Source organism: Cyclospora cayetanensis, unplaced genomic scaffold (genome assembly GCF_002999335.1).
Source record: "Cyclospora cayetanensis isolate NF1_C8 unplaced genomic scaffold, CcayRef3 CcayRef3_contig_123, whole genome shotgun sequence".
NCBI lineage: Eukaryota > Apicomplexa > Conoidasida > Eucoccidiorida > Eimeriidae > Cyclospora > Cyclospora cayetanensis.
Window position 1 is genome coordinate 84,823 of NW_020312063.1, and position 15,566 is coordinate 100,388.

Consider the following 15,566-nt stretch of genomic DNA (forward strand, 5'->3'; position numbering starts at 1 on the left):
AAGAGGAACCTTTTTTAGAGCACTATTCCACACTGGTCCTTCTGAGCTATGTTATTGCTGCTCCTTATACTAACTTTGAGAGGAGCCTTTGATCGTGGAGTCTAACTGGTCTTTAGCCCTTGTGGCGATGAGATAGGCATTGGCGTTGCCCTCACCTCCTGACCCCTACCCACAGATTTGAAGGCCAAGCCTGACTGAACAGGCCGGGAGCTTGAATTCCTTTTGGCTGCGTTGTGCACTTAGAAAGCTAGGGCGCAAGGCATGCGACGCCTTCCTATATAATCGCCTCCCTAATGGCGCGGCTCCTAGCAGAGGCCTCGAAATACAGCGAGGCAGCGAAGTTAGGCCTCCTATGAAGCGTAGTGAACCTTCCTCGTTGCAGAGGTGTGGCTAAGTCTCTGACATGCGAGTCACTTCAGCTAATTCGTGGCTCTTTGGGTGGTCACGATTGCACCACATGACGTGCTACTTCGGACCCCAATAGGCCTCAGTTGCCTCAGGGTTTAATGACGCAGATTCAAGATGTTCACAGTTTTCGTCTAATCCACGTATATAGAAAGACCTCACGCAAATCGGAAAATGCTGCCTGTCCTCGTGAAACGCAACAACCAGCGGGACAAACTCGTCAGATCGCTAGGCATTGCCATGGGCCTCGTCCAAAACAACAAAGCTGCCACCGTGTTCTAGAGCCTGTAGGATTCTATTCAACCCTGTGCTTTAGAGCTGCGCAGTGATCATGCTTTTCGTATAAATTCCTGCAGAAGAAGGGAAAGTGGGTTTTTGTTCAGGGTAAGCGTGCACTTGCAAATGCATACGCAATAGGTCCAAGTATATCTATCTCATGCCGGAGGTGAAGTGGTTCGCTTGTGCTTCGCACTCGTGCCACTGGCGTCGTGATTCCAAACGCTGAAACCTATCAGCGGCTCTCCCGCGTCCAGAAGCAGAAGCTCAGGCGTTGTACGTCGGCGCAGTCTTTTGCTGCATCCCCAGAGCAAAGAAGCCGGGGGTGGGACGCGCTTCTTGTGCCGTCCACATCTTTGCACCTCTTTAGATTATCGCTCAGCAAAAACGCTGTGCCTGGTTCCCCATGCAGAGAGAGACTCTTCCTGCTTAAAAATGTAGGTAGCTAGGAATTTCTGGGAGTGCACAAACGATCTCAGCTTCGATCTACGCCTGAGGTATCCGCTTCGCTTTGCCATGCTCTCGCTTTCTCAGTCTCGCACATGGCCGCTCCTGTGTGACTCTAGCGTCCTACGACATCCTGAATGGTTTCGGAGGAGATTTGTCTAGGTGCTTCTACATCGCCACCGTCGCACTTCCAGGCTTTTCTGTCGATCTCGTTGATCATTATGGTGGCCTGGAGGGCTTCTCGCTCACTAGACATGGCCTCGCTACTAGATAGCCGATCATCGATGCAGACAATTATGTATACCTTCTTCGTGTGTGCGCCCAGTGAAAGCGGTTAAAAGAAGACCTGTCGCACCCCGGCCTACTGGAAGCTCTCCACGCCATTGTCATGGTTCTTGAGTCGTAGTTCTCCCACTCACGGCAACTATCGGCGGTTCAAAGAGCTCCCTATAAAAGTTCAGCTCCTTGAGGAATACAACACGGCAAACACCATGCTGCTGCATTCATGCTATTAGCAGGAGACAGGCGAGGTGCACGCCCAGCAGGCGTAGCTGTCTATGTCTCCTTCGTTGTGCTGAGAAGCTGACACGACGCCTAAAACTCATTTGTATCTCTAATTCTTAGTTGTGGACCTTGCAATGTGTATGACGCTCCGTACAAAAGCTCCACGGGCGAAGCGTTCATTCTTTTCACGTAACCTTTTACACTGTCCAGAGCATCCCTCGTTGGAGAGGCTACTGCGTAGAGGTTCAGTAATCCACGCTGCATGCCAACACTTTTCTCTGTAGAAAATAAGTGTGGATGTGCAGCAGTCGTACATCGCTGCCATCATTCTTTTGATATCCTCTAGATAGAGTTTGAGTCTAGGGTATATTTCTCCCCCACACCACCTGCCAGTCTCATTTTTGGCAAGGGTCTTTACCTGCTTCAAAGAGCTCGTTGCTCGTGACGCTGAGCCAGCCGTGAATCTTAACGGTGCGTCTCTTGTCTGCGCCAAGAGTAAGTCGCAAAAGGTCATCAGCAGCTGCCCCCCAAGGTCAGGGCTTCCGTCTTGCGATGCCACAGACTTTGCAGCACTAAGAGCATGGGTATTCATGTGAATAAGATGTAATGTAACCTCATGGTGAAACACACCTTTTTATGAAGTGTGGAAGCTCAGTAGCTTCGCATGACACCACCGGAGGCCTCAGTCTGCTCAAAGACCGAGAGACTCAGCGACACAACGCAAGCAACGCCTATAAGACACTTCAGGCAGGCAGAATCTGGGGGGCCAGCTGGCGTAGACCTCTGTTTTAGTACATGGATGACATGCATCCGTTCCCGACGAATGCAGCCTTCCTATGCGCACGCAGCAATCAATGGGCACAGGCGTAGCAGCTTGCAGGCTAACAGTGCTGGCCGACACTAAACAGAGCCTAGATGAAGCCGCTTGCTCTCCAGCGCTCAGTCCAGCAGGAACTGCCAAGACATTGAGCTAAAACGATAAGAGCCGCACTGTGCTCATGTCCAGTTCGGTGTTCAGGCTGCTGCAGCCCTCCAATTACGCATCCGTCACCAGTCCGGGTCTAAGGGCATGCCAGCCACATAGTTCTTAGGATAGGTAATTGGAATAGGGTAGCATTGCTTGGGTAGAAAGAGGTCGTCACAGGTCTGTTCGCACGTGCCTGCTCGCTACAATGATGAAGCGCTCTTTTTCAACCTGATTGGCATCGAATAAAATTGCTTTCCTAAATCGCCCGTATTTTTTCCCGGGTGACAATCCAGCAGCCCAGGCAGCAAGCAGGCACCGACCAAGGGGGGTTGAGGAGCCGCATATTGTGCACACGCTGCCGAGCCTTGATAATAAGTGGGTCCATCCTCTGTCGATGCCATTCGTCACCTAGCGAACAGTGCGACACCCCGTATATGGAAGCTGTAGCCACAGCAGCGGGAATTGCCACCTAGCCGCATTCCCTTCCATACCACTTCGGCGACCCTGCAAGTGGCTCAGGCCCTTTATAGCAGGCGTAGACACTGGAGCCAGGCAGTCGCTGTACTTTGCGTCTGCATTACAGAGAACGCGATACGTTCCGGCAGTAGAGGGTATACTAGTGCCCGCATTATATGCTTACAGGGGGGACAAGCAAAGCCTTGGGGGCGCCAGCAGCCGCCTACTCAGCAACTGAAATTCAGAAAATTGCTCATACATTATGCAGCTCATGCTGGCCTAGTGGCAGCAAAGGGGAGCCCAGGGGCACGACAGCATAACAAGAGGCAACCTTTTGGAGCTTTAAATTCTTGGGAAATCTAGTGCGTTTGCGTTGCCACACGCAGCGCTGGTTCCCCGCCCAAACAGACGCTGGATAGCATATTCAACAAGTGGAAAGTCGCATACGCACATGCATAACAACGAGCAACTACACACTAGGATACATGACGACAGAAAGCAAACAGCGTTGCACAAAGAACAAAGAGACAAAAGCGCAGGCAACCAAATACAAACGGCTTTGCAGTTCCAGTGTGACCGACTTGAATGGTGTGCAAAAGATTGCTCAGCGGGAGCAACGCCAGCCACACACGGCTCAGCATATTTACACGTGAACTTCCTTACAATCGAATTCACCGAAACGCACCAGAGCACACCAAAACACAACTACTCGTCCAAGCCCTAAAATCTAAAGAAGCCTACTACAAAAGTGCTTACGGCTTCAAGGCCTGTACGCATCTTGCCTGTTGATTCTGTCTTGGCTTCACAGTCCAAAAATCTATAAATTAGCTTGAGCAGGGTGCGTCTTCGTGCCTTTGATAGTGCGCTGGTCGGTTGGCCACTCTCTTTGACTATCCTTGCAACCTTGCTCTTCACCCTGATGCTCTTGTTCCAAATGCCGTGCCCATCGGTTCAGCCCCCCGACAATCCCTCTCAGCGTCTTCTTTGGCCCTCTAAAAGAGTCGCCTTGCACTTCCTCGCTTTTGTTCTACCCCTCTGGATGTCTGTTGTGCCGTTTGCCCCTATGCTCGTCTGATTATAACTCTATAATTCGCTCTTCCGACCCCCTGCATGCCCATCGTTTAACTGCTCTGCGTGCGGTCCCGTTCTGTGTCATTATGCCTGCCTATATGCATCCCTGCGCTGCCGTGCTTTAGCTGCGTATCGTTTCTGATTAATACGATATTCGGTCTTGTAAGTGCTCGATACAGCGCTCGCTCATCCTGAAAAGCGAACACCTGCCCTCCAAAGAAAGGTGGACATAAAAGATGCCCTTGAGTAACGCATTCCGCCTTAAATAGCGCGTCGCACACCGATGGCATACCGCAGTAAAGCGAACAAAGGAGGAGATTTGCAAGGCCACGCAGAGAAAAGTGCAGAGGAGCCAAAGCAAGAGCTGCAACCCCTAGGCAGGCAGAGCCACGGCGGGAGTGACGGGCAGACAAAAACAGGCGGACGGCACAAACCATCAGCCAACCTTACTGGAATGCAGACACATGAAGGGTTCTAGGAGTTGATAGGAAACGACTGCGGACGGAAGCACATTGGCAGGCAGACGCGTGAATTGACTGAGGACGGCAAACACATGTAGCCTGCACGAACAGATGGCCACGTGGGGAACACGTGAAACGCGACCAGACATCCATCTCTACGTGGAAGGACAGAGACGCCAGCAGCGAGGAGGATACCAATGTGACTGCCTTCCTGCCTTGCAGGCCTGAAAGCAGCGCAGGCGCACCAAAAGATCACATGCCCACCATGTTGACTGGTCGTATCCACTGCCACAGATGATCAAACAACAAAGGACCTTCTCTCGCTGATAAGTGCGAAAAAGGCATCAGGAGTTAAATGCTGGCAGGAGGCAAAGCCTCTTCCAGACCGCGGCGCATGAAAACACGGGCGGCTCTCAGAAACAAGCACAAGGGGAGACAGGGATTCAGCCCGTGCGCCGTATGCACCTCACACGCTCATTCAATCGCCTTTTTTTCACACGAGGAAAGGAGAACGGTGAGGATACTGCCCACCGAGGCTTCTAGACGCCACTAGATCACGGAAGGCTTTAGATGGTAGCCGCCATTTGTTCGTTTACGCCCCCCAAATCAGGCAAGCGATCTGCACCGGCAAAAGTTTCTAGCTAAGGTGTATCGTTTCAGACAGGACGGCCAGAAGCGGCGAGCAGTTTGTTAGGAATAGTTGCACCAGAACTGGGACGAAGCGCACAAAGACACGCAGCATCTTGCTTGAATGAAAAGACCCAAGTTCCAATATTTTGGAGCAACAGCACAGCGAAGCGAAAAGCAGTCGCAGTGATTCTGAGTCACTGAAACCGCCTCCAAAGGGCAGTGCCCGCTGAGCGACTCGCGCTGGACAAACAGAGACATCCGGCCTCTGAGTTCGACTGAGGACAGAGGCATTTTGATGGGGATTCCAGCTCTAACCCCTCCGTGTCGGAGACAGAGTCAGAGAACGCCACTTTCTCCCCCAGTCCCAGAGCTGGCAGCTGCAGCAAGGCGGACAGCACATCGTGGTGTGTTTGTTGCAGCTCATTTGGAGTCTCTCGGGAGGGGCCTCCCCATGAATGCAGATCTGCCCAGGGGCCCTTAAGAGCCCAAGGCAACAACATGACAGGCTCGAGAGGCTCCTCCGCCTCGTTTTGCTGGTCCTGCGCGTTCCTTTTCTCTGCTTCTGCTCTTGTTCCAGCCTGATCTAATAGCTGTCTGTGCAGCTGCATGAGGCGGCCCTCCAACTGGGGCGGCAAAGGCAGCACGGGGAACTCCGCGAAGGAACGGCTCGTGGAGGTGTACGTATAGTCCCCCACCACGGGATGACCAAGGGCCACCGCGTGAAGGCGCACAGAGTGCAGGGAACCTGAGGTACATCAAGAAACAAACGAATTCCCATTGGACCAACATGGGATCGACAGCTGGACCATACACCGGTAAGGGAAACCGCAATCGCTACAGGTCTATATTGTGCGTCAATTAGTCTACATATGTCCCCTTTTTCCCAATTTCTCTCCCCAAAACTGGCAAGCTCGCCTTCTATGAGCTGGACCCTGCAGAGGGTCACTTCTTTGCCGCCCACAGCGGAATGTGCGAGGGCCTCAAACACAGTGGAGGCCCTCAAGCCCTCCGCTTGGGTTCCTCCAAGACGCCAGACGCCTGAAATGCCCTTTGAAGGACGGCAGATTGAAGCGTTGACAGCCCACGACCCCAAGGAAAGACGGCCGCTGAGGGCCGCTAGCAACACTGCACGCATCTCCAGCGCCACGGCAACAACCCGCTATGGCGCCACAATGCAAGTAGAGGTTAAATAACCCCACATATGGAGCAACTGACCCATTTGGGAGGGAGCTATGAACCTGCAAGGAACCTTGGGCCTATATCCTTAGGCCGCACATGTCGATAGAGAGGCAGACTATTCGGAATACACCGGAAATGGAGGCCAGAGGCTGAACTATAGGAGGATTTGGATCAAACAGGAAAAAGCAGCTAGGTTGTAAAGGCAAGTAACAATAAATGGCGAAATTTTAACAGTCGTCCAACGATCAGGGGTTAGTATAGCGGAGGGCCCTTTGTGGGGGGAGCGAATGTACAACTTCGCAGGCGCTGAGAACACGGCCCCAAGTGCTCTTGCTCTCGCTACTCCCATCCATCGCTACTTGTTCATAAGTGACAGACATGCCTGTGCGCAGCTTCGCATTCACGTGCGGGAATGCCTCCCCATGAGTGCCTTTACGTGACCCTCCACTTCGCACTGTGCTGGCGATCAAGACCAGGTGTTGGTCTCGCCAATTACACATCTGCACTGCGTTGCTGCGCCTCCCTTGCATCTTCTGCTACGTAAGGGGCCCTGGGCGGCCGCAATGCCAACAAACCCCAACAGCGACCTCACCGGCTGCACGGCAAACGTTGCGCCGTGAACCTCCATGCCCGGATTCATTCGCATTCTACCCGCTTAGCCCCTGCTTCCCTGCCCCCTCCTCCCATCTAAAAGAGGGGAGTCCGGCGCCACACGCGCGAACGCCGCATATTGCTACGCCTTCTTGATGCTGTGTTTCCCCTGGTGGTTCAGCGTTCGAGAAAAAAATGTAGGCGCCCCGCAGAGTCCGTAGAAACTGATACAGCTTTCCAGAGAAAACGAGTGCCCGCATCGCAACCGTTTTACCACTTCAAGGCGGAACTTGAATCAGTTCCATCTCTATGCAGAAAAAAAGGGGGCCACATCCATAAGTTGCTGCAACTGCAGCTGCTTCAGAACAAACATGTGTCGTTCGAACGCCTACACCAAATTCTTTTCTAGAGACGCTACTGTGCCGAACCATCTATCCCACAACACAAACGCCGCATAATCCTGAAAAGCGGCACAGAGAGGCTGCACTCCACACCACCAGCAGCAATATGCATATTTCTGGTCACACCCCGTGACGCCTACATCGTCCCTTTCTAGAGACGCTACCATACTGAACCATGTATTACACAACGTAAACGCCGCTGCATCTATCCTAACAAGCAACACAAAGCCGCAGCCGTAATGGAGCTGCACTCTGTGCCAGCTTTCGTAACAAGAATATTTCTGGTCGGAACCCCCATCATGTGGTTGGGGAAGCCTCGCTGCAGCGAGCACCTGGTGATACTGCGTCCTTCCTCACAAATGGGTGTCCAGGCAGAGGAGTGCATGCCCGGCGACCCCATGCACATGCATACACACAAACACCACTAATCTTTGCTCCTTTGCAACGCACACTTCACTCCTTTGTTACACTCTTTTCCTTCGTGTCTAACTCCTAGAGCACCGAGTTCTCGTTATTCTTTTCGGGCCGCTCCTCCCCAGTCATGCCTGTTGCTATGCCCTCCCACCTTTCCTCTTAGACTGCCTTCGACGAATGTACCGCAATCTGTGCACTGCTTTATTCCACGTTGATTTTTTTTGGTGAAGCGGATTGCGTTGCCGGCACCTTAGGAATGTTGACCTCTAGCACTCCGTTGTTGTACGCAGCCTTGATGCCGTCCTGTTGCGTGCCTGGGGGCAAAGGGAAGGAGCGGTAAAAGCTGCTACTGCACCTTTCCTTCATGAACCAGTTGCCCTCTGTCTGGTCATGCTTGCTGCTCTTGTGGGCTTGAATCGTTAGCCGCCCGTCCTGTGCATCAACCGTAACATCTTCTTTTTGCATTCCAGGGATGTCCGCATGCAGCACCAGCTTGTCACCAGCGTCTCTCAAGTCCATCCGTGGAATGCAGCTGTTATGAGAGAACCAGCCAGGGGTGTGGTGTGGCCATGGCAACATGCTGTTGGTATTGCTGTTACCGCCCCAAGGTGCAATGTCTTGGCTCCGGTTCGCGCCTTGATGCAAGCAAGGCATGGACTGGCTCGTTCGCTGCTGCTGCTGAGGAGGGTTCACAAAGTCTGTGAGCCCAGGACGATCTGGCAACCACGCAGAGGGCCGCCACCAAAGCCCAGAAGAGAAGGGGCTTTGCTGCATCATCGCATCGAATCGGTTGATTGAGTCGCAAAGCTCACCGTAAAGTGCCTCGAAAGGCGAGCTGGGGCTTCTGGGAGCGTCCATCTTCTGAAAAAGAACATCACAACTCAAATACCCTTGAACTGAGTTGGTGTGCATGGCTTCAGTACGGGCGTTGTACATGTTACCAAACCAAGCATTTCGCGCGAAGCACACGCCATTTGTGCTAAAAAGAACAGCGCAAATCCAGAAAATATGCGAGTGAGTGCTAAGAGAAAAAGCATACTGTATTCAGATTTTTGCGAACATCGAGAAGGGGAAGCTGGACAACGAAAATCTATCTAGAGCGAGCAGGTCCATAGATGCCATGTTGGCTCAATGAAGAATACACAATGAGGAAAACGAAAATCGTTATTCTCAACACGAAAGCAGCAGAGCGAGATGATAGATAAGGGGCGTTAATTTCCTCCTCAAAAACGTGACTTCAATGCGTTCGCTGACAAGGCAGTGGCAGTGATAAAGCGTGTGCATGTGCGCGTCAGAACAATAATACGCCATCAATAAGCCATTTAATTGCGCTCAATCGCTCTATTTCATGTGATGAAGAGCCAAAAATGGTCAACTATGAAATGCTCAAAGTAGGCGTTTGCTTTCAGGTCAGGAAGGCGTAACAGTGGAATCTCCCACACCTGAGCAGTCTGAACGATGGAAGGAAAAGAGAGGGCGTAGAAATAGGATCGGCAAAATATCTAAATCGCATACGCATCTAGATAATGTCTCTGATCAAAGCAACGAGCGTTTAACCATCTGCGCACCCCAGCAGCTGTCGAGTCAGGCACGTTGATGTTCGTTCACCCCTAAGCCCCGTAGCTCTCTGAGACTTTCAGGCCAGAAATCGCCTGTATTTTACCGTTTAATTCCAAATATATTATAAATACCCGAATTTATTCTTAGAAAGGGTAGCACGTCCCCCAAATCTGCATCAAGCGAGCGCAGAAAAGACATACCACAATACGTCTCGGCAGAGGCATGGCGGTTAGTCCCTTTCCTGCCACTTCTAATTGCTGGCTTTGATTAATTTTCTTGGCTTAGAAGGCTCACACATCGAATAAGCTGCTCCTTTTAGCTACTAGCCGGTTGTGGTGTGTTCATCAAGACCAGTTTCCTTTCGGCTTGTTATGAGTAGTTATGGAGTCTCGAGAACCTGGTTATTCTGCCTGCAGCTGCACCTAACGTTCTTTTTAAAGCTATCCTCGATATTTTAGTGCGCCTTTGGCACAATCACTTGCGACGCTCTGGGTAGGCTGTGGATGTGACACTTCTCGAAGTATCATGAGGGGGCTAGTACAGACCAAACTATCAAGAATGATGGATAAGCTGCATCTGGCTCCTCGGAGTCGTCTGTGTCCCCCCTTCGCCCAGGAGCCATAAGGCCCTAGGTTCGGGGAATAACAAAGATTCAGATAGCTGCATCCGGAGAATGTTCAAGTGTAACGGGTTGTGCTGCATGCACACTCTATTGCACTAGTCGCTCTTACGGAAAATAAACCAAGTAAAATCCAGTCGGTTCACCTGTTCGAACATGCTATTTATTGTAGAATACTGGTAGCTCGCTATGGTAGGCACAATTTTGTGTACTTGTGGACCATTGGCTATGTGTAAGTAGCGCGTGCAGCTATGCGTACCCCGGCTGTCCCCCTTCTCTCAGTTCCGGAAGTCTGCAGGCCGTGCACAAGAGAATGGCAGAGGCCTTTTGATAAACATGCAGCAAATCTTCAAAAGGTTTGCATTGAGCCCCGGAGTTATGCGTCTCCCTAGAGAACTTTGCTGGAGAGTTGAAATATGTAGCACCCCATGGTTCGATGCAGTTGTTCCCCGCACATCCGCTGGTTGAAGAGGTAATGGAATGTCAGTCTTCTGTACAACGCTTGTATGACTTGGATCAAGTCATTTGGTAACCCAGTAGGCTGATTTCCTCAAGCAACAAGTGCAGCGGGATGGGAGAGCGGAGAAAACTCCTGTAGATGAAAGTAGGTGGCACACATCTCTATAGCTCGTAAAGCGTCATGACTTGTGGTCCGAATTAACGCTTATGAAGACATCTGTGGGCTATGCAGACAAGAAAAGTATGGCGGTCGTGATGATGGGCAGGTACTCGAAAATTTTATTTGCCATTGGGGCATGTACACTGCATCGAAGCGTTTTGATGAAGGAAAACGAATGCTTCTTCTTGCAGTTCTAACTGGGGCTCTAGTCACATACGAGAGCTCGTCTGCATGCAGGGATAATTACAGTCCAAGCCTCAATACAAGCCTTGATTCCTCCCTTAATTTCAAAGTCAGCTCGACAGTACGCTATGGGAGAATCGAAAACTGAAGAAAGAGAATCTTCCAAAAATAAAGCTTTTCGTCGTAAAGGCCACAATGCGGACGAACAAATCATTTATTAGTGGTTGATATCACTTGCACACGCAGACTCACTTCAGGTGGTCGTAGTTTGGGCAGCCACCGGGCAATTAGGGGACCAGCTGGCGGGTCCTCCGCAAGTGCTATATTACTCGAGGCTTCAAATGAAAAGGAAAGTGGACGCAGCCCCTTCGCCTTTGGCTGAAAGAGAAGAGCCAGGCCGGGGTTTAGAATCTTTAGATTTCGAGGCTGTGTCAACCGTCCCCACCTACCAGTTTTTGGTAAACGGGCAAAGGAATTCAGAAGAGACCCAAGTTCCTTAGTAGCCCTAGAGAGGCTCACAGCAACGTATCTGCTTTTATTGTAAGAAATTGCCTCACATCGTCCGAATGTGCTTCCACACGTAGAAATCCCAAGCATCTTGGTGATAAGATTTAGTGCAGCAAACGCGACTCCGTGGCAAGCAAACCAGGCGCATTGGTTAACTAGCGAGCCCCCTAAGCAGGCTGCGGCACAGAGAAGGGGCTTAAGAAGATGGAGCCGCACCTGGAGACCCACCAGGGTCTATTCTGCGCTGATACAAGTTCACGCTGGTGGTTGAAAAAGTTTTAGCCTTACTTGACACTAGCCACCAAGTGAGTCTGCCACTTGAGGAGACGGCGAAGATGTCCAAAGCGCCTGTTCCCTCGTGAGCGCGTAGTCCCTAGGACGCAGCCATGTTGACGGTCGCAGAACGCAAGGGTGAAAGGCAACGGCAGTCAAATGCAACATCAAATTGGAATTGGGTTTACCAGCTTGGTCCATGAATCCATTATGAGAAAAGGCTATGGGCTGTAGATGGGGTGTGAAACATGTTGGCATTATTTGTATGGGGGTCATTGTACTGTCCACATCGACCATCAGTCGTTAGTGTACCTTACTAATAGCTTTCAAACTTTTAATAATTCTGAATATGTTTGATGGTTTGGCAGTCCCTGCAGTACGCCGCTAGAATGAAGTTTATTGCGAGTACCACGTGCTCGCCATTACTATTGTGCTGCACAACCCGCCTTGTCTATGACCTTCTACGATTTCTCTCAAAATCGCGTGAGTCTTCTGCTTTCGACGCTCATGAATGCGCGACTATCCCCAATACCAGAATAGCAAATAGGTGAAGCATTGGCTTTTTGTGGATGACCTGTTCTTTGAAAAACAAAGCGGGTGCTCCGTCACGTGTACATACTGACTTCGTTCGGCGATATTTTCGTGTGAAAGGCACATTTTCCTGTCCTTTCAGGCTATGAGGGATTCACCCCATAGTGGGGAAACCCTAACAGTACTTCTGGTGGAATAGAAGGCGTCCCGCGGTAAACGAATATGCACTGTGATCCCCGGACCATCAGAAGCTGAAGCCCCAAATTTCTCCTAAGCCCGGTCTTTTGCAAAGAAGTTCATTTCTCAGGTGAATTTGAAACGATCTGACTATGACAGTTATTCCTGTACTGCCCAGGAGCATGGGTTGGAATGGCGTATGCGCGGTCGTCGACAGGGTCAGAAAATATTACCACTTCATCCCTTGCTCTAGCTTTGTACCCGCTCAACAGGTCGCCCAATCATAAACTCAAATCTAGCTGCTTCGAGGACTCCTGCAATACCATTGCAGACAGGAATTCGAAGCTCGTGAGTGCTTAGTGGCATGCTTAGTGACTCACCTCCACATTGGCCGAATATGACCACTGCGAACCACCCTGAGGCAGCTGAAAAGACAGAGCGAACCAACCGCACTCTTCTGCAGCATTTGCGGCTCTGTGCTCACAAAATCTGTATGGTTGGCTTAGGTTTCTCTCTTTCGGTAAGTGGGGTCATGATATACCAGTAGAGTTTTTTACCCATTGTTCTTTCGCACCCCTAGTCTGCACTGAGGAGCTCCTTTCCGACCATGGCTTTGACCTGTTGGCCTACGGTCAGGAGCTGCCCTTATCAGCGGAGGGATTCAGATAAGAGCTGGCTAATGCACGCAAATGTACGGCTAAATTATGGTCATTGACGCCCGAGCGTGTGTTTGGACAGTAGAGATTTGGCCCTAAATGATTGATGGGTTCTAAGAGGTGCTGTAGAAAGTGACTAGACGGAATTTGCCGCCCGATGGCTAGGGCTGATTGTCATCCTCCTACGACTCAATGCTTGTTCATTTTCTATCTACTTTGAGGTCCTTATTTTTGTCAGCGTGCGTGCTCTCAACACTCTGTTTGGTGCACAAACACTCTCACTTTGTTGTCTCTACATGTTTCTTCATGCCTCTTTCGGGGCTTTCGAAATCGACTCTGCTGCATGCATCTGCTATCTCATGCAGAGATTGTTCTCTAGGGGAAGGAGGTACTGCTAAAATAGTGTGTATTTTGATATCTATCTCACACTGTGCCCGTCCTCGGTTTTCGTAGTGTGAAGAGGCCCACACAAATGAGCTTCCAGCGTCATCCAGCTAACGCGTCGCCGTGCTTGTGCAAATTTGATCTTTTGGTTGTTGGTAAGCGTGCTTCTCTCTAAGCGTCTCAAGTATATATCACTTACGCGATAAATGCCCACTTTACTTTTCTTGTTCGCACTGTTTTCGCGTTCCTGCCTGCCCAGAAGTGGTGATAAGGAGGGGCTCTGCACTGTCGTGCACGCAGTTGTTTTCGATGTACAGACACGGGCCAAGAAGGTGTGTGCGAAGAGACGATGTCGCGAGCAACGCTAGACTTCTACACTTTTCACTACACCAGTTGTAGGTACTCCGATATACTAAAGAATCGACTAGTCAATTTGCTGTACGTATATTTTGTTTATTGCAGAGCAGATTACACTTTTGTCTGTTAGTGGGCTAGTTGCTTTGGGCAACTAGATGTGAATCCTTAGAGTGTGTAACGTGTGCAACTGTGCTCACCTTAGCTGCGCTTTTCCTCGTTAGTTGGGGACTCTGCGGGAGCGCAGGCAGGGAAAGGGGGGGAATCTTTTTCGAAAACATTCAATTACTGTGTATCAAACTGGTATTTTGGGCATGCCCCTGCCGGCCTGCGTCCCTTAGAGTTCTCAACATAAGGTGGGAATGACAGATGTAATGCGCGTAGCTGTATCCCTTACGCACACCGAGGATTCACAGCTAGGTGCACTACGCATCTAGCGCAAACGCATACAAATGTTGCGACTTGATGTATCAAGCAACGCTACTCCGCAATGAACAAGGTATACGAACAGCCAAACCAATGGTCAACCCTTTACTTATTTCTAGTAACATCAAACCAGTATGATAAGTGTTGTCGTTTGTAGCTTCGCCCGCTACGCGGCGTGTGCAGACTGCCTTACTCTCATCTCAGTTCCACTGGCCCAGCCTCGAAAGTGGCTTAAAATTACGGCGCAGCGAAAGAACGCGAGTACCTATGGCGTGAAGCCTAAAACTCTCTATTCATAGTGTAAGGCTCACACAAGCAGCCAGACAAGCAGCCTGTCTAGAGAGACGCGAATTCAGATTATCTGTAAGGGTTCAACAGTAGATGTTCAGGGTTCGAGTGACGTTCCTGCGCGGTGAATCTGGGACATGCAAACACGAAAATCGCAGCATTCGGCAGTTGACTGAAGATCGGTCAAATGAAATTCAATCGGATAGCGCCGTCGTTGCTGATGTTGCAAAATGGCTGTTCGTCTGGTTTTTTTCTTGGGCGCTCCGGCGACAGTTCCCGCTTGTCAGCGTGTTTTGGCTCCTGTTCTTGCTTTGTCTGATGGCACTGCTGCTGTCTTTTTTCCGCTTGCGCTGCTGCTTTGCCTGCTACTGAATTCGGGCTCCCTGCTGTCTGCGCTTCTGCAGTTTTTCTCCTGCCTTTCACTTGAACACAGTGTCTTAGAGCACCGACTCCCAGTTGTTAGACTCTAAAGGAACCCCTTGTAACCGGCGGAAGGCCTCTTCATCACATCTGAATCATCAAAGGGAGCGAGTCGAGCAATAGCGTCGGCATGCAACAGACAGCCCCTAGAGTCCCGGTAGATCTCTCCTGGTTTTTGCCCGCTCCGCCGCTATTCACGGTTTTATTTTTAAAATAGAAACTAGAGCTCTTCTTGTAAGTCAAGAGGATTCGAAGGCGTGAGACGGGGTGAGAGCCTGCAAAAGTGTGCAGAGCCGCGTAGGACGTTTTACCAAACACCCCGAAGCGGCCCTCCACAAAAAAAATGGCATCAGACCACAGCCAGCAAGACCTCTCAGGGGAAGAAGAAGAGAAGCAAGAGGAGTTGCAGCTACCTAGCAGTGAGTACCTTTTCTAGACAGTTATTCAGATCGTATATCCGTGTCGAGCAGCGAAGCAACAGTAACGGCAATAGACGCAACAGTACCAGCCGCAGCAGCAGCGTTTCCAGGAGGCTGTTTCTGAGCCGCTCGCTGCTGAGGCGGAGCCTCACGTGGGCTTATTTCCTAGAGCCTCTCAGGGGACCCTCTGTCTGTTGTGACAGCGCCTCCCATTTTGTCGTCTTTTTCCCCATTCTGTGGGAACCTGTGTGTGTGCCGCTTCTCTCCCCCTCGGCATCTGCCGTAGGGTATGCAGTTAGCCTGTCTGTATTCGGCGTCCAGCGCGTCTGTCTGCGGCACCCCTATCTT

At 50.8% G+C, this 15,566-nt stretch overlaps 2 protein-coding genes across 2 annotated transcripts; both read right to left on the reverse strand.

Annotated features, from left to right (window-relative positions):
• Nucleotides 1-5,411: 5,411 nt before the first annotated feature.
• On the reverse strand, nt 5,412-6,352 carry LOC34621736. Its single transcript, XM_026336374.1, has 2 exons — nt 5,963-6,352; nt 5,412-5,834 (listed from the first exon to the last, which is right to left on the reverse strand). The coding sequence occupies exons 1-2, from the start codon at nt 6,350-6,352 to the stop codon at nt 5,412-5,414; spliced, it is 813 nt and encodes a 270-aa protein (XP_026192159.1).
• A 1,651-nt stretch (nt 6,353-8,003) lies between these two features.
• LOC34621735 (16.0 kDa heat shock protein, peroxisomal) lies at nt 8,004-8,660 on the reverse strand. Its single transcript, XM_022734929.1, has one exon. It carries the CDS (start codon nt 8,658-8,660, stop codon nt 8,004-8,006), a length of 657 nt encoding a protein of 218 aa, XP_022590705.1.
• Nucleotides 8,661-15,566: the final 6,906 nt, after the last annotated feature.